General features: G+C 44.0%; 1 protein-coding gene across 1 annotated transcript; it reads left to right on the forward strand.

The window, feature by feature from the left end:
• Nucleotides 1-5,138: 5,138 nt before the first annotated feature.
• On the forward strand, nt 5,139-25,549 carry CCDC174 (coiled-coil domain containing 174). The gene is made up of 11 exons (XM_043962974.1): nt 5,139-5,195; nt 11,884-11,988; nt 12,507-12,607; nt 13,472-13,530; nt 14,660-14,840; nt 18,657-18,752; nt 19,221-19,354; nt 19,973-20,067; nt 22,303-22,438; nt 23,513-23,665; nt 24,986-25,549. Exons 1-11 carry the CDS (start codon nt 5,154-5,156, stop codon nt 25,267-25,269), a joined length of 1,386 nt encoding a protein of 461 aa, XP_043818909.1. The 5' UTR covers nt 5,139-5,153; the 3' UTR covers nt 25,270-25,549.
• Nucleotides 25,550-25,735: the final 186 nt, after the last annotated feature.

The following is a 25,735-nucleotide window of genomic DNA, read 5'->3' on the forward strand; positions in this document are numbered from 1 at the left end:
TAATGGGTCCCTCTTCATTAAAGGTCATGCCAAGTCCAGATGGCCATTAGTCTTTGATGTTACAGAGGGGATTTTTGATCTGGCATGGCTTGAGCTCAATAGCTTCTGAGGTTCCTTCCAACCCAACCATTCTATGGTTGTAAATAATTAAATAATTATTCAATTATTAAATGAAATTATCAGGTATTAAATTAATTATTTATTAAATTATTCAATCAATTATCAGGTTGAATTATTTAATTGAGTATAATTCTGCTGGGTTTAGCTGAAGTAAATTATTTGTATATGAGTAAAATTATTACCTAGTGAAATTTGAGTTGTTCCCAACTTTGTGTTGGCTCCAGATTTTTGATGGCAAATACGGATTGATAGATAAAAAATTTAAAATCATAAAAGTTTTCATCCCTATTACTTTCCTTCTTCAACAAACCCTACCCTACAATATATGATGGATATGATGTACCCTTATGCATAGGCCAAGCAGGTACAATCACATTAGTTTTTCTTGTTTTCCTGGTCATGTGCTTGAGTCATTGAGTTTGCAGCCACTAAAACTCCCAGATTTTTTTCACCTACAGTATTGTCTAATGCAAGAACTCTTTACCTTTGGTAATCAAGGATGCTTTTGGTAATCTGGTAAAGCCTATGGATCCCCTGTCAGAACCATATTTTAATACATAAAACAAAATATGTAGAATTACAAAAGAAATCAATCTTGTTGAAATATAATTACCATTTTAAAATATGATTACGATTTTTAAAAACCAAAGTTCAAGGACCCCAGACTACAAATCCCTCATCTACTACCATGCCTGTCTTGCCCTTGGGAGGTTGACTTTTCTGAACCTGTGGAAAACAAAGCCAAAAAATCTTACTCCAAACACCCAAAGTCTCTTCAACTTCTTATATACTTATCAGATCTTGAGAAAGGAGAATAAATGGACCAGGTGAACCTCAGGTACCATACAATAAATTCGAATCAAAAGGATAAAAACACACTTCTCGACACCAACATCACTGGACTTGGAGTCAGGAATGGAGAAGGAGATAGTGAGGATATTGTCAGAGGTATGTGAGATGAGGAACATAGCCTCATTTTTTCAGTAAAGTATGAAAGGAGGTCTTCAGATAGAAAAGAAAGGGGTGGGAGTGCCATGGGAAGCTGGAAGAGGAAAGAGAAAAATTGAAACAGCTACTATCATGAGTGGACTATGGGATAATTGTGAGGAAGAAAATGACTGCTTTGCTGCAGTGAAGGCTCAGTTGAGTTTAAAGAACATAAATCTGTAGTGAGTCCGGTCACCACAATTTCATGATTTCCTACAGGTCCATTCACCAGCATATAAGTAAGAGCAAAGGAGGCTTATGATAGGTTCAGATTTATCATTACATGATTGGCAATAATACAAGGGGGCAAGGAATTCACGATTAGAGGATAGTGTAGAGCTGAACTAGTTCCCAGACTTTGATAGGAAGGGAGGAGAAAGCAGTTAGTTCAGGGATGATGGCTTAGGAAACTCCTGAGAGGTGGAGGGATTGAAGGGTATAAGAAGGACAAAGATTCAGGTTGGCAGTGTTAGGGAAAGATGGAATAAAAAAGGAGTTTTGCTATCAGAGTGGCAATTATAACAAAAAAGGAAAATGTTGGATATGTTGGACAGGATATGAAACTGGGACACTAATCCACTGTTAGTGGAGTTGTGAACTGATCCAACTATTCTGGAGAACAATTTAGAACTGTGCCCAAAGGGCTATCAAACTGTGCACATCCTTTGATCCAGCAACCTCCATTGCTAGTTTTATATCCCAAAGACATCCCCCCAAAAGATAAAAAGACTTATTTGTACAAAGATATTTATAGCAGCTCTTTTTATGGTGGCTAAGAATTGGAAGTCAGAGAAATGCCCATCTCTGTGTGTAGCTGGTATGGGGAGAAGGAATAGGACATAGGTGCTGAGAAAACTGGAGCTGTCCAAAAGGGGAATGGGCTACTTAGAAAGGTGGTGGCTTGCCCTTCTTCATAAGTCTTTTAAGCAGAGGCTTGTCAGACATTTTACAGTGAGGATTCCCTTTTTGTATGGGCTAGATTATGGGAACACTTAGGTCTCTTCCAACTCCCATACTCTGTGATTCTGAATCTGGAAACCCACTCAAGAGACTAGAGTCGTTGTCATGGAAAGTGTCATTTTCCTGATCCAGGTCCAGTACTCTATCTGCCTTTGTTTCAAAACATCACATGAAATTATCCAAGTACTTTTCAGAAATATGGGTAGGGCTCAGAGAAAAGATGAGGGAATTTTCTACTTTAGCAATTTTTTTAAAAAGCATGTTCATGGGGCAGCTAGGTGGCGCAGTGGATAAAGCACCGGCCCTGGATTCAGGAGGACCTGAGTTCAAATCCAGCCTCAGATACTTGACACTTACTAGCTGTGTGACCCTGGACAAGTCACTTAACTCCTATTGCTCCGCCAAAAAAAAAAAAAAAAAAAAAAAAAAAAGCATGTTCATGATCATAGCTCTGAAATTATCAAGAATCCACAACCAGTGAAGCTGCCCTGGTGATTTGGGGAACTCTAGCCTCTGGCCAAAGGTCTTTACTTGTGTGTAGTCAAAATGCCCTCTGGTGGTCACAAAATATATTGTTACCTTCTTTAGTTAATCTAGCAATATAGCCTTTGTCCTTGAAAATTGCAGAAAGCAGGGGAATTACCTGGGAATGCCTGGTATAGCTCTCATTGCACCCCACATGCATACCAGCCCAGATCACTTATAATACATCAAAGAAAATCAAACCAAGGGTTTAAAAATAAAATCCTGACTAGGTAAAGTATGCTTAGCACACTATAAAGGCTTAACCACAGAAACATCAAAGTAGGTAGGCTGAGCTAACCTTGTAGATGAAACTATCAAAATGTAAAACAATTCAAAAGCAGAGACTTTCATTATTGACCTTTGATGGGAGGGTCTAGGAAGGCCGCTGAGGAAACTGACCAAGGGGATTCTTTCACTACTAGGGATGTCTGTAATAACAAAGACGATGCCTCGAGAACAAATAGAAGATCAGGTGGCAGTGAAGTGTTACCAATCATAACATACATATCATAGATATTTGCTTTCACAAGCAACATGATACAGTACAAAGAATGTTGGGCTGGGAGTCAGAGGTTTTGAGTTTGAATCTCTGCTCTTTCACTTCCTACCTCAGGGACTTCGGCAAGTCGCTTCATCTGAGTGCCTCAGTTTCCTGATCTGTAAAATGACTAGATGACCTCTGGGTTCCCTGCCAAGTCTGAGTCTATGCAATCCTTTATCTTGGCTTACTAAGTCAAAGTTTTCTAAGCATCTTTGATCCTCAGTGTCTCATCAAGGCAGGATGAATATTCATTTTATTATTGTCCATATTTGGCAGATGAGGAAATTGGAGTTTAGAGATTTTAACTTGTCTAGATTTGATCCAAGTCACTAAGTGGAGGAGCTGGGATGCAAACTGGAGTCTTCTGAGCACTCCGTAGGTATCTGAGCGGGGGTCTTGGCACGATGTCTCATTAGTTGGGGCATATCCCAGATGCCAACTGTTCACCCCCTGCTCTTCTCCACTGCAGTCTTGGGCCTGGATACGGAGGACAAAAGGGCTGGAAGTCATAGGAAGAGTATTGAGGGTGGCTTTGGGGAAGAAACACTGCCCGGAGCTCTTTAGAATCCCTTGTGTTGATGATCTAGACTCCAGCCTGGCAAACTTTCTTCTGCCCCAAGAAGCGTCATCCGGGTGGGTCCTCTGCCCCTCAAACCATATCAGGAGAGGAATGTTTGGTCCTGGGTGCCATCTTTTAGGAAGGCCACTGATGCGCCCAGGGTGTCCAAAGGAGGGCACTCAGAGGGTAAAGCACCTTACCTTTGTGTTTATCAGAATCCTTTGAAGAACCTGGGGGCATTTAGCCTGGAGAAAAGAAAACTTGCTGGGGAAAGGAGGGAGGTTGGCATGATAAGTTGTTTAAAGGACTGCCTAAACCAAAAGGGACCCGACCTATCTTGTTTGGTCCCACAGCACAGGACCTTGGAGTGCATCTGGTCCAAGCCCTTCATTTTACAGACAAGGAAACCAAGACCCCAGCGGGGTGCTTAAGTAACTTGCCCCAGGTCAGGCAAGGGCAGAGACTGTCAGCAGCAGGATTTATGGTCTGTCCTGGGCAGTGCTGGGCTGACTCTCCTTGGAGATTCAAGCAGTCTGTAGGACCTCTTGCAACCAACTCCTACCAGCTTGTAAGAGCGTTGTTAAATTTTCAGCATATGACGGTTTCCACCTCCTAAATCAGCAAACACGCCTAGATTTAAGAAAGTGATGGAGCAAATGTTAATAAGGCCGTTTAAACTTAACGTGGAGTAGTGGATAGAGTCAGAAAGACCTGGGTTCAAGTCCAACCTCAGATATACGCGACTCTGGACTAGTCACGTAACTGTTCTTTGCCTCCGTTTCCCCACTAGGATAATAGTAGCACTACCTTCCAATTATAAAGCACTTAACACAGTGTCTGGCTCATATTTGGTGCTATATACATGTTAGTTGTTTATCATCATTTTTTTCATAATAAACATTTTTATTTAAAGTTTTGAGTTCCCAAGTTTATCCCTCTGTCCCTCCCTCCCTCTCCCCTCCCCGAGGCTGTAAGCAATCAGAGATAGGTTAGGCATATCATAATCATTTTTGAAAGTGTGTCCTGTGAACATATCCATCCCACCCACGCCCCCCCCCCCAAGCTGATTGTTAAATTTTTACTAGCACATCCCTGATATCAATCCAGGGCTGGATTGTATTAAGGATGAAAAGTGAAGTCCTGGGGAAAGGTGACAGGGAGGGAACCGGAGAGGAGAAATCACCTGTACAGAGAAGGCAAACAGCTCCAGGGCTTCTCGCCTACTAGCCCCGCCCCTCCCTCCTACTTCTCTTCAGTGCCACACTTGCCCTCCCCAAGATGGCGCCGATCGGTTTCCGTGTCCTTTTACGTCACTGTCGGAAAAACCGCCTCGGTGGCGCTTTATGGCACTACCTGAAAGATCGCTTCCGCTTGAATTTGACTGCTTAGGAAGAGGGGGAAAGAGAGAACCCTGGGCGGGGGGCTCCTCTGTGGCCGGGTTTTCTCGGGGTGTCTGTGACCATGGACCGCAGGAAGAAGCCGCTGGACGTCACGGCCTCCTCGGTGAGTGCGCTGCGCTCGGGAGCCCCCCCTTCCGACCCGGGCCTCCTCATGTCCCCCACCCCGGGGTCCCCACGGCTCCCCCAGGCTCCAGTCTCCCCATGCCCCTGTGCCCTACACGGACTCCCCACAGTCCCCCAAAGGTCCCCGTGCCCTCCCCTCAGACCCCCTTCTCCCCCCTCCCTTAGATGGGGAGGCCCTGGGCCGAGCTTGGAAAAAAAGCGTGCGTGACCTCCCTAGGCCTCAGTTTCCCCATCTGTAAAATGAAGTATTTGGGCTGGACCAAGAGTTCTTAACCCTCTTCAGTCGTGGACGTCCCCTGGGCGGCCAGGGGCAGCCCTGGACCCCTTGTCTCACTCAGTGATCACGCTACCCCCCGGGGGTCCGTGGTCAGCGCTGTGAGAGGGTCTTCGGGACTGTCTGTCCAGCCCTGGGCTCCCCGCTGGGTCTCCGTCTGGCCTGTGGAGGCACATGCAGAAGCTGCTCCTGGGCCCCGGGGCAGCAACTGTTGTCTTGCCCCGGGCCCCGGGCCCCGGGCTCCCGGGCCTGCTTAGTCTCCTCTTTTACTGCCCGAGCCCAGACTTCATTCCTAGGGGCTTAGGACTCCCCCTCCAGCCCCCCTCCCCCCAAAAAAGCTGCCGTCCGCTTTCTCCCTGCCCGGACCCTGGGGTCACCCAGGTCACTCAGTCATCAGAAGCCTGTAGGAGCTTTGGGGGAGATCAGGAAGGTGGGATTTTACTGGGAAGGCGGGGTGTTTGTGCACAGATAGAGAGGAGAGCTGCATGAGACAAGGAGGTAGGGAGGATACCCTTGGATCCAGCAATACCACTGCGAAGCTTATATCCCAAAGACACCCCCCCAAAGAGAAAAAGATCTATTTGTACAAAAATATTGATAGCAGCCCTTTTTGTGGTGGCTAAGAAGTGGAAATCAAAGGAATGGCTAAACAAGGTCTGGTATACGGTGGTGAAAGAATATTACTGTGCTATAAGAAATGACAAGCAGGATGACTTCAGAAAGGCCTGGAGACTTGTATGAACTGATGAATTGTGAAGTGAGCAGAACCAAGAGAACTTTGTGCACAGAGACAGCAATATTGTTGGATGAAGAACTGGGAATGACGACTGTTCTCAGTAGTGAAATGGCCATGCTATTCACCTCCAAAGAAAGGGCTGACATTGATGGAACACAGACTGAAGGGTGCTATTTTTCACTTTCTTTCATATTTTTTTTCTTTTAATCAAGTTTTCTTGTACAAAATGACAAATATGGTAATGTTTTACATAATCATTAAAAAAAAAAGTATGGAAGAAGCAAAGCACTGAAGGTCTTCCTTTGAGGGAGATCAGGGATCTTTTGAGATATTGACAGCAGGGAGCATGTGAAATACTACAGTGGGCTTTAATTTTGTCTATATGAGTATTGACTTTAATGATGCATGAAGCCACCTGTCTATAAGATTGATTAAGGCAGCTAGGTGGTGCAGTGGATAAAGCACTGGCCCTGGATTCAGGAGGACCTGAGTTTAAATCTGGCCTCAGACACTTGACACTAGCTGTATGTCCCTGGGCAAGTCACTTAACCCTCATTGCCCCACCCCAGCCCCCCAAAAAAAACCCAAGATTAGATTAAAAGATTGATTAGACAGTCTTCGAGAGTTTCCACAGTGAAGGACGTTTAACCTTTTCAAACATAGCCAGGCTGGACCTTGGGCAGTGGACATTACCCAGTGTGGACCCATTACCTTCCATTACCCAGGGTGGACAAGAAGGCTTTCCACTTTGGCATGTTTGCCACATGAGTCTGCTCTCCACCAGCATAGCTTTGGAGAACTAAGAGTTGTCTCCATACTGTGATGTAGCTCAAAGAATGATTTAAATAAGATGGAGGGCCCTAGAAATGTCTTAACATGTGTCCCCAGCATGGGTCTGAGGTTGGCGTGCATCTCTGGACCCCATCCAATCCTTCCTTAGTATTGAGGAATGGATTTCAGATGCTCCAGAAGCAAGAGCCTCCTGAGCTCCAGGACTGTGTAGGACACAGTAAGTGTTAGATGATTGTGTGCTGAGGGTGTTGGAGGGATTTGTGTTTGTTCAGGTATGGGTTGGGCTGGATCGCTTCTGTGGTCCCTTCCAACTCAGAAATTCTCTGACATAATTTGTGACACCCGTCCACATCATCACAGGATTTCAGAGCTGCAAAGACCTCCAGAAGTCAGCCAGCCTCACTCACAACTGAAAAAGAATCCCTCTACAGCATAAGCAGCAGGTGGGGGGCAGGGGTTACAGCCCTTACTTGAAGATCTCCAATGAGGGGAAACCGAATGCCTCTTGAGACCCTTTGTGATAGCCTAAATCACTGGGAAGTTTATACTCACTTGAAGCTTAAATTTGCCCCTTTGCAACTTTGACCTCTAGCTCTGCCCTCTGAGGCCAAACAAGAAAAAAAACCACAACCCAAAAATCCAATCCCTTTTCCATGTGATAACCCTTCATAAACTCGAAGCTAGCTCCCATGCTCCCCTGAGTCTTCTCTTCTAAAAAACCCTAGTGCTTTCAGCACTCAGTCCTGTCTTCATGCCCAAGATCCCACTGGCTTTTTTGACTGACACATACCATGGAGCCCGAAGTCTGCTAGTTTTAAACCCCCAAATCTTTTTCCAACAAACTGCTTTCCAACCATACCTCATCAACTTGTATTTGTGAAGTGGATTTTTTTTTTTAACACAAGTGTAAGACTTTATCCCCTTAAATTAATCTCATTAAATTCAGCCCCATGTTCTTGCCTGTCAGGATGTTAGCGATCTGTTTACATTGTTGGTTCTCTTGCCTTGAAAGGTCTGGAGACAAATTCCTTTGTTGTAGAGAAGTAAGAATAACAAACCTTAGCCCAGCTAAAAGTAGGAAGGCAGGGAGCTGTCAGCCTGCTGGAGTGGTGGGTCACCAAGGTGACCAAGGAAGGTGATCTGCCAGTCATTTGCTGATCAACAGAGAAAGAAAGAGCAGCAAAAAGACACTTAAATGGCATAAAATGGGATCCTGAGGTACTTGCTAACAGCGTGCCAACTCATAGCTAAGTTCTGAACATAATCTTTTCCCATTTCTGTTTACTTAAAACTGGAAGCAGGGCAGCTAGGTGGTGCAGTGGATAGAGCACCGGCCCTGGAGTCAGGAGGATGTGAGTTCAAATCCAGCCTCAGACACTTGACACTTACTAGCCGTGTGACCCTGGGCAAGTCACTTAACCCCAATTGCCTCAAACCAAAAAAAAAAACACAAACAAACAAACAAACAAAAAACCTGGAAGCAAAAAATACGGGAAAAAAACAAAAAACTGAGATCCAAAAAAATCAAATAATTCGTCTGTGCTCAGCAAGTAAGCAGACACGTCAGGATTATGACTTATGCCCTGTTATATTTTTATTTCTTCTTTTAAGTCAGAAAGCTCCTCTGAGCCCTGCTTGTCTTCACTTTCTAATGTGTGGTCCAGATACAGAGGCCCTTTCTGTGGTTCAGATTACAGAGGAATCTTCAAGTCAGACAGGACCTCAGTAGCCACCTCATCTAGCCTGAAATCCCCTCCATCACAGCCCTGAAAAATGGCCAGGTCTCTGCTTGAAAGCCTCCAGCGGCACCGCCTCCTAGATTTCACATTCTGGTCAGTCAGTCAGTAAGCATTTGTTCAGTGCTTGCTCCACACCACACTGTTTTCTAAGGGCTGGCAGTGAAGAAAAACAAGAGTGTAAGAAGCTTCTGCTCCAGTGAAAATCTACATACAAGATAAATGCAGAGTCAGTGGGAGGGATGGCAACGGCTTCTAGGGGGACCATGAAAAGCCCATGACAAGATGTGGCACTTGAGCTGTGTCTTCAAGGGAGCCAGGGATTCCAAGAGTGTGGGATTGGAAGGGAGAGCATTCCAGGCATGCCTGGGGACAGGCCGGACTGGGAAGAGATGAGGGATAAGGAAGGGAAACACTAGGTACTCCTGTCCAGCTGGCTCATCGAGTGTGGAGGGGAATAAGAAGACTGGAAGAGTAGGGAGGACCCAAGTCGTCAATGCCAGAGGACCCTGTGTTTGGTCTTAGGGGCAATAGGGACCCACTGGGAGACCAAGTAACGGGGATGTCGGGATCCTGCTGACCCTTTAAAAGGGCAGCTAAGTGGACAATGGGTTATATGGCGGGGAGAGGCTTGAAGCAAGTGGTACAGGCAAGAGGTGATGAGGGGCTGAAAACAGGGGTGACTGAGTGTAGAGAAGGAAACGCCCAAGGGAGACATTGTGGAGAAAGAGATAAGACGTCTGGGAGCGAGAGACCGGAGTCGAGGGTAACACCGGCGTTGGGGTTAGCTTCAGCCGTAATGGGAAGATTGGGAAGAAGATTGGGATTGAGGGGAAGATGAGTTCTGTTTTTATCATATGACTTTGAGATGTCCAGAGAACATCCACTTGTAAATGTCCAAATGGGAGCTGGTGATATGGGACTGATACTGGGGAGGGAGAGAGAGACTAAGGTTGGATTGATAGATCTAGGAATAGGAGATGATGAGATTAATGTACAGAGAAAAGGGTCCAGGACAGAACCTTGGGGGATCCCAGCTGTAGGCATGACGTGGATGGCAGTCTGGCAAAAGACACTAAGGTAGAGCAGTCAGACACGTAGAACAGAAAGAGGGCAGTCATCAAAAGCCAAGAAGAGAGATCGTCAGGAGGAGAGGGTGGTTGCAGTGTCAGATGTGGCAGGCCTGATCTCTGAAGCATAGAGCCTCGACAATCTCAGCAAAGCTCAGCCCAGTGAACAGGGAGGGGTGGTTACGGGTTCCTGCATATACAGTCCGGGCTATAGATCCTTAGAGTATGACAGCGGGAAACAGCATCTGGAAAATGAAAGAGCTGGGCTAAATCCCCTCCACATTCCTCTTCAGCCCTAAATCTTGTGATCCTTTGACCTTTCTAAGTGTCACTTAGAGGTATGTTTATGCCCTTGTGATTGAAGAATTTGTTTTAGGGAAGGCAGAGAGGAAAAGATGAAAGCTTAACATCTGTTAAGGAAAATTAAATTCTGAAAATGAAACTGTCTTTTACTCTGGAAAGTGACATTAGGGATATTCTTCCAAAATAGAAACTGATTGTCCAGTTAAGAAAAGCCTTTTCTGAAGCTCATAAAGGCTAGGATAAAGATAAAATGAAGGTAGAAAGGCAAGAGAACAGGGAATCCTATAAGTCCTGGCAAGGAGACCATATTACTTAATCCCCTTATTTTACAAAACTGAAGCCCAAAATATGTGACTTGCCTAACGTCACAGGGCTGTTTAGTGATGGCACCGAAAGATTGAAACCTGTATCCAAATCTCTTTACACTACCACATCATCTCTAGCCAATGCCCATATTAGAGATCTCATTTGCTTTATTAGCCACTCTAAAGTATGTTTATTAAATTTGCTTATTTCAAATATTTTGATGTTATGCATCTCATCAATGTATTTTCTCTACTAGTCGAGATCACTATTCATGCTCTCTCCTGTGTGATTCCCGTTTATGTTTACATTCTTCCACAGATATTCTGAAGGGTATCTACCTAATGCATTAGAAGCCATTTTCTGGATGTTTTAGCCTGTAATGGGTACCAGTTCAGCACTTAACTGTTCTTATGTTATTCTCACATACCATATCAGAGCATGGTGTTCTGTGCAGAAGAGTTGGCCTTGGGGAGCCAGGAGGACCTAGGTTCATGTCCTGCCTCCAGCACATATAGGCTCTGTGGCCCTGGACAAGTCCCTTAACCTCTCAGTACTCTAAGCAAAGATATCAATTAGTGCTGGTAGAGAGAGTTTTTTCATATAGGAGTCCCTTCCATCAGTGACATATGAGTTTCTGTCCCTATCTCTGTGTTTTCTGGATGAGATGTATTCTGCAGGAGTCAGGTTCAGTCAGTCAGCAGTCAGTTTTGATGTCGTTCTTTCCATTTACATTATGACTGACTCTGTGTCTGTTTTCTCCTGGCTTTTCTGTGTTTCTCTGAATTTTCATAATTTCTTACCGCTCAGTAATATTTTATTACAATTGTGTGCCACAGTTTATTTAGCTATTCCCTAATTGATGGGCATCTACTTTGCTTCTGCTTCCTTGCTACCTACAAAAAGTTCTGCTCTGAGTATTTTGTCGTATATGTGATCTCTCTTTGTGTCTTTCACTTTGGAGTATAGACCAACTATTAAGCTCTCTGCATCAAAGAGTATGGATCTTCCATCACTTCTTTAGCATAATTCCCAATTACTTTCCCATATAGTTGGACCCCTTCATAGCTCCACCTACAGTGGATCAGTGTGTTTGTTTTTCTACAACCCTATCATCAGAATTATTTTGATTGTCACTTCTCTTAATCCTTAGTGATCTGGAGCACTCTTTGACGTAGATGTTAATAGTTTGTGGTTTGAGAACATCATTATTAAGATGAGTTTTTGTATTAGGGAGCTTGAGGTCTTCCAGATTGCTTCCCAGTTCCCTAAAGGCCCCCTGACCAATCTTCTCCTCTTGTTCAATTTGTCCAAGATCTATGTGCTAATGGGCTAACTCAATGAACTGTCCAAATAACTACATGTCCATAATGTGGGCAACAGACTTTCCTCATGCCCTTAGGTTTTCACCCATTAGGCTTGGTTAAAGTTGTGATTGCTTTTTTTTTCTTCAGTTAGTGGACCTCAAGGCTGAACTTTTCCGAAAACAAGAAGAATTCAAACAAGAAAAGCTTCTCAAAGATGCTGGAGTTCCAGGGAAAGCGAAATCAACCAACAAGGTAGAAATACAATTTTTATTAATTACTTGCAGGCACCAAGTTTTTCACCATAGGTATTGTCTCCTGAGCCCAGATGGGGGAAAAAGGTATCTATTCACTTGTTTTGTTATCAATAAATAGCTCTGACGTGATCCCAGCAAAACAATCCCTTTGCATCATTGGCCTGGACAATGGGAACGGCACAGCAGCAGAGATGAAACGAGGAGGGCTCTCAAAGAGCTGTCAGGCCCGGCTGCGTTGATGTTATGAACATTGTTTTTCAGAGACGTTGCTTTCCAAAATCAGAGCAGGCAGCAAGGCTGTGATTAGGGAGTGGATCCATGCTGCTGGTGACACTGCGAGACTGTCTGGAGAGTTTTGTTGGTACTTCAATGACTCTGAGCCCTCACTATATCTGGCACCACGAGTGTGTTTTGTGTTCCACCGACTGATGATTTGCAAGTTGTTTTCCTTCTCTGGCTAACAAGTATGGGTCTTACTGACGGTCTTAGTGGTTTTGTTGCATTTAAAATCCCCAGAAACCGAGTATCTGGAACAAACAGAATGCGGGTGTTTCAGAACGGGCTGAAAAAGATGCTGAGCAGAAGATCGAGGAGCAGAAGACGTTAGACAAGTCAAGGTAATGGCGGGTCCTGAGAAGCGTGTGCTTTCATCACCTTCGAGAGATTCACCCATAGGCAAAGTCATATCTGGGTCACGCCACTAAAATAGGTATCTCTTTTGGTTGTGCCCTAAGTCTTCCTGGAAGATTTAGAAATCAGAGTGGTTCAAAGCTCTAGCTCCCTGCTCCAGTTGAGTTGTGCAAAAGATTCCCAGATCACCCGTTCCAGCTGATCCTGCTTAATCCTGCAAAAACAAACAAACAAAAACCAGACCTCACCAGGATTGATGGACGGGCAGCCATTTCTTGGATGAAATGCCAGGGAGTTGTCTGACCTTCATTGAGTCCTGGATGACACATAGAGAGATGGTATGCCTTGGTCTGGGCAGTGTTGGACTAAGAGTCAGGAGGACCTGCCTGGCTTCTCCTGGCTTTGTGACTCGCTAGTCCTCAGTTTACTTGTGTGTAAAATGAGGATAATGGCATGTTGTACTTAACCTCACAGAGTGGTCGTGTGGATCAGTTGAGAGAATGTCTATAAAGTGTTATAATTAGTAGTAGATCGCTCATGCCTTGTAATAATGTAAGCACCAGTGTGACGAGACATCAGCCCACAGGTGACTTGCATATAAATCCCTGGAAGTTGGGGCTATGCCGTGAGTGTCCCTGGCTTTATATTGATTCTATGAAGAAGCCTTAGCATTTGCTTGTTAGTGTATCTTAAAGGTGCCTATAGAAAGCCTTCTGTTCTTGATGTTTGGAATCTTCTCACCTCCTTGTCATTTAATGCCAGCCATAGTTTACTGTCTTTAGTAATGCTGAATTGGCTTTAGTTTTATGGCTTAAAACATCTAAAAAAAAACACTTGTTTCTTCTCTTTAGGGAAAAATTAGAAGAGAAGACCAAATTGTATGAACAAATGACTAAAGGAGACTTCTTAGGTAAATAAACTGAGAAGTGTCGGTGTGTTTTACTCTGCCTTCTCCCTTGGAGCCCTATTGCAAGATGGATTTTGTTTTTCAATAACAGTAATAGTGGGGGAGAAAGCTGCCAAATGTTCATAAATCTGCTTGGCTTCCCTTATTTGCCTTCCACACACACACAGGCTGGAAAAGGAATTGAACCAAATCATCAGTATTTACTGAGCTCTGATTCCACGCGTGCAGTCAGCCAATCAACAAGTACCTACCTGATAGGAAGCGGGGATGTGAACACAAAGAAGGAAACGGTCCTGGCTGTGATAGGAATGCCCATTCTGTGCCAGGCACTGCATTGAATTCTGGGGAGGTTTCAGTGCTATGCTCCTTTTGGCCTATATTTCTCCTGCCCCTTTATGTTATTTGTAGTAGTCTTTGAATAAATAATTATCGAGTGATTAGATAGGATTCCTGGGACTCTTTTTTCAGTCTTAAATTTAATATAGCAAAAAATCACATAAAACAGCTTAGTGGTAAATTCTTTTTTAGCAGAAATGCTGAAAGCTATCTCTACATGTAACTGGAAAATAATAAAATACTTTTATTTAAAAAAAAAAAAAAACAACAGCTTAGTGAATGTGTTTACCAAATAGGCCAAATAAGATCTATTTTATACTGAGTGACGTGATCCTTCCTACTCCCATCGAGAATGTCTTGCACAGACATTGTCAATCTCTTCATAACTGATGCTGTCCTTTATTGGCAATCCATAGGGAAAGGCAACGCTGTTTGCTACCCTCTGTCATTGGCCCAGTGTTGGTCTGAAATGCAACCATTGTGTTCTCCAGCCAGTGACCTTCTCACTGGACATAGTTTCCTCCAGGAGTCTGTCTTTACTGACAGGATAGTAGGCAGCTGTGGGATCTTGGAAGGCCTTTTCTTTGGTGCATTTTAAACAGATGTGGAATTGGCGGCTAGCAGTCAGCCGATATCTCTGTAAGGGTGCACAAGGAGAGGGGCAGGCATTGTCTGATGAAGCTGCCAAGGGAAATGTCAGCCACTGCGGAGAAGAATTTCTTGTGACTGTTTTGTATTGATTTCTTATTCAGTGTGTTCTTTGATGTCAGATATCTAAAATTGATTTTTCTCTCAGATGAAGAAACAGAGGGTATGTACCTTGTGGATTTCACGCAGAAGATCATAGACAAACGAAAAGAAATGCAGGCCCTAAACCTGAACAAAGAATCTAAACAGACCACAGGAAAGGAGGAAGATGGAGACGAAGATCTTTCTGAAGCCGATATACCTCCTCCCCAAGACCCCAGTGAAGAATGGTTTGTAGTATTTATGCATTCATGTCTCGTTATGTCAAACTCATATTTCCCCTTTCTTCTCACGACATTCTTCCAGAACATCATGGCTTTCATTTTCATTGTTACCTTACTCTCTCTTCTTAACTTTTTTCACCTTAGAATTCCTTTGTGGGTGACTCTATCAGTCTAAGTGACATTAAGACTGATATGGGGGGACAGCTAGGTGGCGCAGTGGATAAAGCACCGGCCCTGGATTCAGGAGTACCTGAGTTCAAATCCGGCCTCAAACACTTACTAGCTGTGTGACCCTGGGCAAGTCACTTAACCCCCGTTGCCCTGCAAAAAATTAAAAAAAAAAAAAAAAGACTGATATGGTTTATTCCAGAGATAAACATGGTTATTTATGCATGTCTTCTCCTTGTCTCTATCCACAACACATTATATGGCTTTCTATAGCAGTTTGGCACCGGGGGGGGAAAAAAAAAGTGTTTTGAAGAACAAAGCAAGTGAGAAAGTGATATTTGGTCAGAACTGGCCTGTTCTGGACTGTTTCTTTTTCTATGGATTAGGACTGATGTCTGTGCTATTCTGTATTAAGCTATCAGCATTAGCAGATATTTTGTCCAGAGAATGAATGATTGCCATAATAAATATTAGCCAATTATGAACATCATTTTACATATATGTACATATATACATGTATGTATGCTTATATCTATATCTATAGGTCCTCATAGAAGTGAAATGAAAGCTTAAAAAACACCTAAAATGGATCTGAAACGACATTTTTTTTTCCTTAATAAACTTAGGTTTGTTTAAAAAAAACAACACACTACAATTCGCATGAATATAAACAGTTATCCCATACTATTTAAATGATCCTGAATCTCATCTTCCTGGTGTTTTCCTTACATTGATGTAAAAACACAAATCTAAGGTTTTGTCTCAGTGGGGATGTTGATGTTTCGAGGTACTTTGTCAGTTAAATTCCAAAGGACATTATCTTTGCCTAAAGAGCCACTAGAAGGAGGTGTGCACTGTTCAACAAGAATTATAACAGGAAAACCCCAGGCTGGGATGTTGTCCCCATTCTTCTCCCCTTACTTAATCTTATCTTTAATCCTTCTCCACCTTGAAGCCCTCTGGAACCATTCTGCCCAGGCCTGTTCTCTTGCTCTCTTTCTCTCTCTGCCATCTGTCTCTGCCTCCTGGCCTCCATCCCTCTCTCCCTCTCCTCTCCTCTCGTCCCTCCTCTCTCCTCTCCTGACTGACAGCACTGAACTGTACTCACACTCATCTGATCCCTAGCACTTTTAGCGGTCTTTTCACGTGCATCTGCCTCACCTCCTCATTTAGACTATAAACTTCCTGAGCACAGGTACCGTTTCTTAGCTTCCTGTGCCCGTCAGTACCTCGCACGATCAGGATTTGGTGACTGAACAGTCGGCTTAACTAGTAGTTCTTGAACTTCCGTACTCCAGGAGACTTTATTCTCCACAACTTCCTCAGGAATGACATTCATCACAGAAACCTCATCCCCTTTGAAAGGTTTAACGCCACTGTTCTTTTATTAATGCCATATGATCACAGGCAGTTTTTCCGGGATCTGAAGAGTTTGGGGGACAATTGAAGGTGTCACCTGCCACCATATGGTGAAAGGAGCTGCTTTCCCAGCATTCCTTAACGTCTTTTTGTTTTTAAATTAAGCTCTGGAATTCTAATTGCTCATAAAAAGTACTCTGTGGTTAAGTTCCAGGTGGTGGATAATCTTTCAGCAGTGATACTGTAAATAATGATGAAGGCCATCTGGCAAGATCTTTTTTTTTTCTTCCCCTTTCAATTTATTCATTAAAAGAGGAAACTGCTTAGACAGTTAGAGGTTTTATTTCTTGTAGTAATCAGCTCAGGACTGCAGTGATGAATTCCCAGGCATTCCGTTTTTAATTCATGATTGGAATCTTGAGGTCTCAATCTGTATATTTGCTTTCGATGTGTTTGGAAGAAAGAACATTGAAAGAATTCAGAGCTGCATCTCTAAGTATGCAGATGGGCATGCTTTTTTAGTCAGTCAGTGAATGCACAAGTACTTATTGAGGTCTGGAAGAAGCTCAAGAATAGGTCTCAGAGGACCCGAGTCCCAGTCCTGACTATCACAAGTCAGCTCGGTCACCTTCGACAAGCTACCGCACTGCTGGGTGTCTGTTTCCTCCCTTGGAAATTGAGGAGATTGGACCAGAATCTGGTCCCTGGATGATCTCTAAGGCCCTCCCAGCCTTGACATTCTAGAGCCCCGTACTGTGTCTCTAGCATCATCCCAGCTGCTCTGGGATATAGAGGAATAGGGACTGACCTAGGGTTTCATTGTAATTTCCTTTTCCACCTGTCCTGAAATGTATAGTTGTAAGGAGTCGCCTAAAGCCCTGAGAAGTCTAAGGGACTTGCCCAGGGTCATGTGGTCAGTGTGTATCTGAGGTGGGGCTTGAACCCAGGGCTTCCTGCCTCTAACCACTGTTGTCTGCTGAGATGTAGAACACAGCTATCACATGACATTAGGGAGGCTGCTTGGGGAAATGGAAAGAACACTCATTCTGGGGTTAAAGGACTTGGGTTCAAAACCCATCTCTGATTACTATCCGCGTGACCTCTGACAGGCCGCCTAAACTCCTTGGCCCCGTTTTCATATCTGTTGGACCAGATCGCCTGGATCTGTTCAGATCTGTTGGACTCAGCTCTTGCCCAGCCCTGGACCTCTGCTCTTATAGAACCCTTGTCCTTAAGGAATTTATAACCTTGGGATTCTCTTTAATTATCAGTCACATCATAACTTAATGTTTTCAATGGCAGTCAGTTTGGCAGTGCGGAAGAGGGGCTGGACCAGAATTCAGGAGGCCTGCATCCTAGCACCAGCTCTGGCACTTCCTGCCGGGTCTCTGAGCAAGTCTCCTTGCTGAGCCTCCTCTTCCATATCTGCTAAAAAAGACAGTTTGACCCAGTGTTCTCTTAAGATCAGCTTTGAAATTCTGCCTATCAAGTTGTGCATTGGACAAATTGTGTAAAAAAAAAAAAAATCTGTTCTATTTTGCCTTGTATCCCTTCCTCCATAATCTTAAAAACTTTTAAATTGGGACAAAATAAGAAAAAGGGAGCCAGAGTTAAAGGGGGATACAAGAACTAGGAAATTTTTTACAATACTGAGTACTGCTTAGCAATGTCACAAATTAAAAATAATAAAAAACTCTTATCTTGTAAAATGGAACAGTTCGGATTCACCACTAAGAATCATAACCCACCTTTGTATATCTTGTTAACCTCTGTAAAACACTCCCCTTACAACACCCCTGTGCGGTTGATGATGCAGGGGTGATCCCCATTTCACTGACAGGGAAGCAAGCTCCAAGAGATGTAATGACTCCAATCTCCTCACTCTAGTTCCAGCACTCTTTGCCCTGTGGGGAAGAACAAGGATGACACTGGAATAAGCTTGTTGAAGACTTTGGGGATGTAGAATAAACTTAACTGAATATGACATTGTTTAAGAAATTTGTATCCAGCTCCTGACTGTGCTCACGTAGTCTTGAACTATGGCAATATTTGTTAGAAATCAGAGCCATCAAAGACCTGATTCTACAAAATGTCTAAATGTGAAATTAGTGTAGAATAAACTTGTTGTGGGTCAACTTTAAGTTGTTAGGGGGTTTGGGGGTGAGTACTTTTTAATGGTTTATAGCCAGTAAGTTAGAATGTTCTTTAATCAGCTTTATTCTTCACTGACCACTAACTTCCTGCATCAACCTGAGATTACAGATCCTTCCTGATGTTTCCTTTTTTCCCTTTCAGGGTTGATTATGTGGATTCTTTAGGCCGTTCTAGACGCTGTATGAAGAAGGATTTGCCAGGCCTGTTGGAAATGGATAAAAGTCTTAAGGGAAAGCCGTAAGTGAGCATGAACAAACTATGCCGGTGCATAGCTGAAGCTCTGTTATATAGAACAGGTCTGATATTTCAGTCCCCAGAGACCCTCTGACAGCCTGACAGCCCTAGTGTACCGCACACTCAGTGTGTGTGCAGTGTGACCTTAGGTGGGCCATGGGCTTTTGAAGGCTCCTCCTCTGTGGAAGGAGGGGGTCGGACTCCATGATGTAGAGTCCTTCCTGCTCCAAATTTGTGAGCCTAGGATTTGGAGGGGTCTGAAAGTCAAAGGTTATGCGTTTCATGAAGTCTATTATGCTGTAATCTCACAGAGCCCATGCCTTCGGTTGTCCCCTTTCCAAGCAAAGCTCTTCCTGTGGCTCTCATAATTTGTCATAAGAAATTGTTTCAGCTCCGAATTGTGGCACAGAAATGTAACACACAGCTCGTATTTGATGATAGCCCTGCTTGTTTTCTTATTTGTCTAACTAGGTACGTTAGTGACAAAACTTTGTTGTCAGAAGATATGAGAAGAGAGCTTCAACGACAGCAGTGGGAGGAGGAGGAGAAGGAGGCTCTGAGCAGACCAGTGGGGCCTGTCCACTATGAGGACATTCGGGAAAATGGTAGCGTTGTTTTTACTGCACTTCAGCATCTGGAATTAAAGAGGGAGTGGGGTGGGGTTGGGCATGGGAGAGGTAGTAACAAAGTTGATAAATAACTGTAATGAAAACAGCAAATGTCCCATTAGTTCCCTTTATTGCCCTTGGAAGATGTTCACATAGTTTTTTAGAAAACCTTCCAACCAGAAGGAAGCCTGTGGACTTGTGTCCTTAGAGAAGTGGGGAGGTTCCATAGCTGCAGATTAACAGTTGGCCTAGGGGCAGCTAGGGGGCGCAGTAGATAAAGCACAGGCCCTGGATTCAGGAGGACCTGAGTTCAAATCCGGCCTCAGACACTTGACACTTACTAGCTGTGTGACACTGGGCAAGTCACTTAACCCTCATTGCCCTGGAAAAAAAAGAAACAAAACAAAACAAAAAACAGTTGACCTATAATTAACCTTTGTTTTTGTCAAGCAGTATGGATGTTAGATGTGGACTCTTATTTATCTGGTTTTTGGCTTTACTTGGGCTCAGATCTTTTCCTCTCTGGTTTTATTAGGAAACTGAGTGTTCATGTAACTTGAACCTTCATGTAAATAAAGGAAGCATGATGTTTTCTATGCTTTTTATTCATTTCAGAGGCCCGGCAGCTTGGTGTTGGATATTTCGCCTTTGCCCGAGATAAAACACTGAGAAACAAGCAAATGGAGACTTTAGAGATGCTGCGAGAGCAGGTAAGAGGTTCAGAGCAGAAGCCAGGTTTCCGGGGCAGGCTTTTCCTTCTCACTTTGCTATTGGGGGATGTTGGAGACCCCTGGTCAGCTCAAAGAAAGAGCCAAAATCATGGCTGCCGTCACACATAAACATCCCAGGCTGCCTCGTGGGTTAAGGTTTTCACTGCTTACGATCTAACAGGGACAGGTAGGAAGCTTCCAGCTCTTGTTAATGTCCTTGTGAAGAGACACAATTTATCCTTTCCTCAAAGGATACTTCAGGAGGAGCTGGATCAGCTGACCTCTCCTCACCTTCTGAGCCATAACAGCAGGTTGCCATGCCTGCAGGGGAGTTTGAAAGACTAAAATAACATTGGCGGTCATTCTCATTTGGAGATGTTATGGTGATGTGTAAACCACTGACTGGTTGGAGTTCATTTCTAGAATGTGATATGAAACTACTGGGCAGTACTGGTGACCAGGTGGGTGTCCAGATCATTTCAGCTGACCAGGAGGGCGGCCATTGCCAATAAGTTGAACTTCAGTTAAGACAAGTGGTGAGCACTCCATCAGGGCTCAGAAAGGCAACTGCACTAGTACAGATGGTGAGGGGCCATTCACTAACTGTGCCCTTAGGAAAGACCTGGGAACTGCAAGAAAGGAAGACACAGAAGCCGCCCAAGCAGATGCAGCATTAGGCTCCAGTAGTAGAAGTGTTGTGGCCAGAGCTGGGCAGGTTCTTGGTGCCCTTATACCTCATCATGGCCCATTCTGGGTTTCACATTTGAGGAAGGACAGGGAAAAACTAGAGAGGGTCACCAGGATGGTCTGGGGAACAAAGCCACACCAACCCTACATAGATCAGCTTTTAGGAACCTCAGAATCTTTAGCTGAAGGGAGACAAGACTTAGCAGAACCAGGATAGCTCTTTTTTAACATTTAAAGGGATGTAATAGGCACAGGAAGACTGGGTTCTTATCCAAGCTTGTGACATGTCCTGGCTGTGTAGACATGGGAAGGTTGCTTAGACCACTGATCCTCAGTTATCTCTGCTGTAAGTGTGGATAATACTTGAACTACCAACCTCACGTGCTTGTTAAGAATAAAATATTTTGTACATCATAAATGTTAATTATTTGGCCCTTAGGGGACAATTAGGAACAATGTGTAAAAGGTAGACAAATTTCAATTTAATGTAAGGAAAGACTTCATAATAATTAAAGCTCTCCAAAAGTGAACCAGCTGTGTGTCTACATATATACACACGTGTATCTGTGTCTGTGGAATATGTACATGTATGTATATACACTTGCAAGTATACAGGCAGCTCTTGCTTTACATAAGTGGAACATTCTGCAGATCTCTGTACAAAGCACTTTTTATGCTATGTGGCTTTGCCTGTGAACATGGGGTAAGCAGGAACATTTTAGTGCTGGTGATGAAGTGAGAGCGGAAGGAGGAAAATGTGGGGGGCAGGGCCAGTCATATGGGGACGTAGCTGGAACCAAGATGAAGAACACACAGGAGCAGACACAGGAGAGGACAAGTGACATGGGGCCAGGGACAGACACATGGTACCCAGATATGTGGGTGGGCCAAGCGGGGCAAAGGTCTCTTCTTTCCCAGCCAGGGATCTCCAGCCATAGCCAGGATTCAGCAGCGCTGGTGAGCTCTCGGTGACTATTCTCCTGCTCTCACCTGGAGGGTGGTTTTTTTGTTTGTTTGGTTTGGTTTGGGTGGCGGGATAGGAGGCCATGGGGTGCCAAGCTGAGGGGTAGAAAGAGGGAGAGAGAGAGAGAAAGCACAATAGGGTAAAGTTAACCTAGATGTTTTTTGTGGAATGTGGATTCCTTTCAGAATTTTTTATGTAAAGTTGCAATTTGTGTAATGAACATTTACACAAAGTGAGAATTGTCTATATAGGGGTTTGGGCACACACAATACACACACATACTTACTCTCTCTCTCTCTCTCTCTCTCTCTTTCCCTCTCTTTCCCTCTCTCCCTCTCTCTCCCCCGAGTAGAGGCCAGAGGACCAAATGCTTGTTAGGGCTATTATAGAGAAGAAATCTCTTTTCAAATACATGTTATATCCTAGATGGCATCTGTGGTCCCTTTGACTCTGACATTTTCTGTCTTGTACCTTTGCATATGAAAGCTGAGTATGTTGATAGCTACAATTAGTTCGTGGAGTTGGAAGCAGTATTCCCTCTCCTCAGGCTTCTTTTTTAACACCCTTTTTGCCCATTTATTCAGACTACAGACCAAAGAACCAGACGGGAAAACATCAAAGAAAAGAGAAAGGCCCTGCTGGATGCCAGGCTTGCAAAACTGAGGCAGAGAAAGATGAAGAAGCTAAAGGGCGATGGGCCTGAGGAAGAGAATGGAGGAGGTAGGCCACGCCGTGCTCCAGATTTGTTCACTGGAAAGCGAAACGTTTCAGTGTTTTATTGAGATGGGTGGTCAGTGAAACAGAACACTTTAGAGCCTCTTTCTGAGGAAAGAGACGGCTTGGTTTTTTACTGCTCCAGGAATTGTCCTATGGCATTATTTGGAGGTTTTTGAGGAGCGATTGTTGTGAGTTCAAGAGCTCACTGCCTTTCCTCCGCCATCTTGGCTCCACCCCGAACTCTGACAGCTTGTTTTTTTAAATAAGTAATGCAGCATAAACAAACTTGAAGGTGTGTTTAAAGACAAGAGAGTGAGAAGGGGAACATTTTTAAACAGCATTGAATTACCACGGGGAAACTGATATTTTTAAAAATAAGCAAGTTTTAACAGTTAATAGTTTTAATAGTTCCTTTATGATGAACTATAGAAACCAATTTGAGTTGTATACCTTTGAAATTTGTAATTGCAGCCTATATTTTGATGAAATGAATGTCAGATGGAATTTGTGACAAGGTTTTTACTGTCACTTCAGTGTTAATTAGAGGCAGCACAGGTGTGTGTGCGTGCGTGTGCATGTGTATGTATGTGTGTGTACACATATTTTACTCTTGTATAAGCTAAATTAGTTGCATCTAGTGTGGACAAAGTTTTGAGGAAAACTTAGAAATCTCAGTCATTTTTTGACATGGTAATAGTAACTGTCCCTGGGCATGCCAAGTTCTACTCGTCTCCTTTGGCACTGCCTGGCCCACACATTTCTGTGTTGGAATGCATGAGGAGTCCCCACAATGTTGCTGCCACACGTCCCTTTCTCCAAAGTGTAATAGATGGACAGAGTGAGGCCCTAGTCCCATTCTTGGGTCCTGTCCCTTTGCTGCCCCGACCTCCCACGTCTATAATTAAGAAAAGGGTAGAGCCCAAATCTCTTGGCATTAATGAAGGATACGAGGGGTTTCTGCTGTGGTTTTTAATTCCAATGTTTGTGTGTGTGATTTTGTGACCTTTTTTCCAAAGGGATGGATTTAAGCTGATGGAACTTAGATCCTGTCATAATGTTGTGCTTTCTGCTTCCCAGCCCAAGCAGAAGAAGAGCAGGTCATTGGGCCCCTCCCACCAGAACCAGAGGTGACCCCAGCTGCCCCAAGGAGCAAAGTGGAAGTCATTGTCCAGGAGAGAAGAGACACCAAGCCGGGCGTCCCTTATGTCCGAGAGTGGGACAGAGGGAAAGGTGAGAAGGCCGCTCGGGGGAGCGAGGGCTGGGGGAGCCTCGTGCTTCAGCCAGGGCTGGGGAGCGGTCACTCTGTCCCTCCAGAGGAGCTCACTGAAAATGAAGAAGTGCTGCAAAGTGTGACCATTCCAAGAAGTCATTTTAGGACTCCTTTAGACTGGTTCTAGTTCCTGCTGCCCTCCCATGGTGGCAGCTCAGCAGAGCAGTTGCTAAAGGCCTTCGGATTTCACCCGATAGCCTTGGCTTTCAGAAGGCATCAGTGACAGTTTGCCAGCTCATTCCTGTGACCTTTGACTTCCTTTTCCTTTTTACCCATTGCTTTTACCAGGCTGTGAGTTAGACCAGGGTGGCATTCCTCCAGTCACGTTGATGCCTCTGGTCAGAACTAGGCCCGGAGCCTAGACCATAGTGGAGGAAACTAGCAAGGCCTCAGAATAGACCCTGCACAGCCTTCAGGTCCCTGCTGTGCTCCAAGGCGGGTGTGACCTGGGAAGCCCCTGCTGAATCATGGTAATAGCATTTAAGTACTTGGAGTTTGAGCTCCTCTGTGTAGGTCCATCAAAATTGGGAGAAGGTTTAATGGGCGACCGTGGCCGGGCCTCTCATGGTCCTGTCTGACCTAGTCAGGCCAGTGCTCCGCCAACCCTGGGCCCAAGCTTGAGGCTTCTCTGGCTCGGTCAGGCCTCCTTGTGGTGGCCTTCCACATGGTCATCTCAACACCATGATGAAGTGCTGGTCTTATCCATCTGACCCCTACAGATACTTATGGCAGCGATTTTTTCCCCAACCATTTCCTTTCTTATCTTAACTTGCATTTTTTTTTTTAAGTGCAAAAGGTTTGTTTTTTTCATTTGATGTTTTCAAAATTCTCTCTTTTTTTTTCTTTTTGGAGAATGTCTCCATTCTCCACTTAGTTCATCTTTTTCTAAGCCATAGCTGTGAAAGGGAGCCAATCTGGTCCTTATGATGTTTTGTTTATTTTTATTTTTGTTTTTTGGTGGGGCAATTAGGGTTAAGAGACTTGCCCAGGGTCACACAGCTAGTAAGTGTCAAGTGTCTGAGGCCGGATTTGAACTCAGGTCCTTCTGAATCCAGGGCCACCTAGCTGCCCCTCTTATGATGTTGTAATAACCTTACAGTATCATAGCACCTTCTAGTTTATAAAAACTCTTAGTAACACATAATCTGATTAAACAAATTATCTAAGTTTCTGACTTCTAAAATCCCTTTTCAAATGGAAGTAATTCTCTTTCTAGGTAAAGACATGGTCTTTGGGGAGTAAAAGAACTCAAAAGGTTTGTTTTTTCCTTTTTCCTATAGAATTTTCTTTTGGACACTGGACAAAGAGGCAGTCGGATCTCAGGGCTGAAAGAGATCCTGAGTTTGCCCCACCATCAGATTACTTTTCGAGCCAGAAGAGAACGGGTCATTTCAGTAGCCAGACTTGGAACCGATCTGCACCTTCACACAGCACCTCGGGACTTGGCTCCAGCCAGAACAATGAATCTTTCTCCAAAACATCCCCCGATTCCCCAGGAAAAGCCCCCAGCCCCCCTTACCAAAGTCTGGATGATATGCTCTCATATTACAAACAAGTGACATAGGCATTCAAAGGCCTTGGACAGTAATTTCTGCTCTGCCGACTCTCTCCTGTAGAGGAAGAATCTTGACTTTAAAGAACATCGATTTGCTCCCCTTAGCCTTTCTGTGGGAGGTGAGATCACCGTGTGGCATTAAAGAAATGTAAGTCATTAGAATGCTGTTAACCTGAACAGAAGAGTCCAGCAAAATTGAGACCCTGGGAATTCTGCTGCTCCTGGGCTGGTGTATCATTGTAATTGGATTAAAGTGCTATTGGAATTGTAATGGAAATATTCCTTCATATTTGAAATATTAGAACAAATTCTGACCGAAAAAATCCCTACTTATTTCCACTGATGATTCCGTTTTTAATAGATGTGTCCTGCTCTCTATCAGAGTACTAGATCGTATATGATTATCTTTAAAGGATTTGGCTTCCAAATGAGTTGATATAAATATGCTAAGGAGAATCTTCCCCCAAGATGCTGT

The sequence above is a fragment of the Dromiciops gliroides genome, chromosome 1 (assembly GCF_019393635.1).
Source record: "Dromiciops gliroides isolate mDroGli1 chromosome 1, mDroGli1.pri, whole genome shotgun sequence".
NCBI lineage: Eukaryota > Metazoa > Chordata > Mammalia > Microbiotheria > Microbiotheriidae > Dromiciops > Dromiciops gliroides.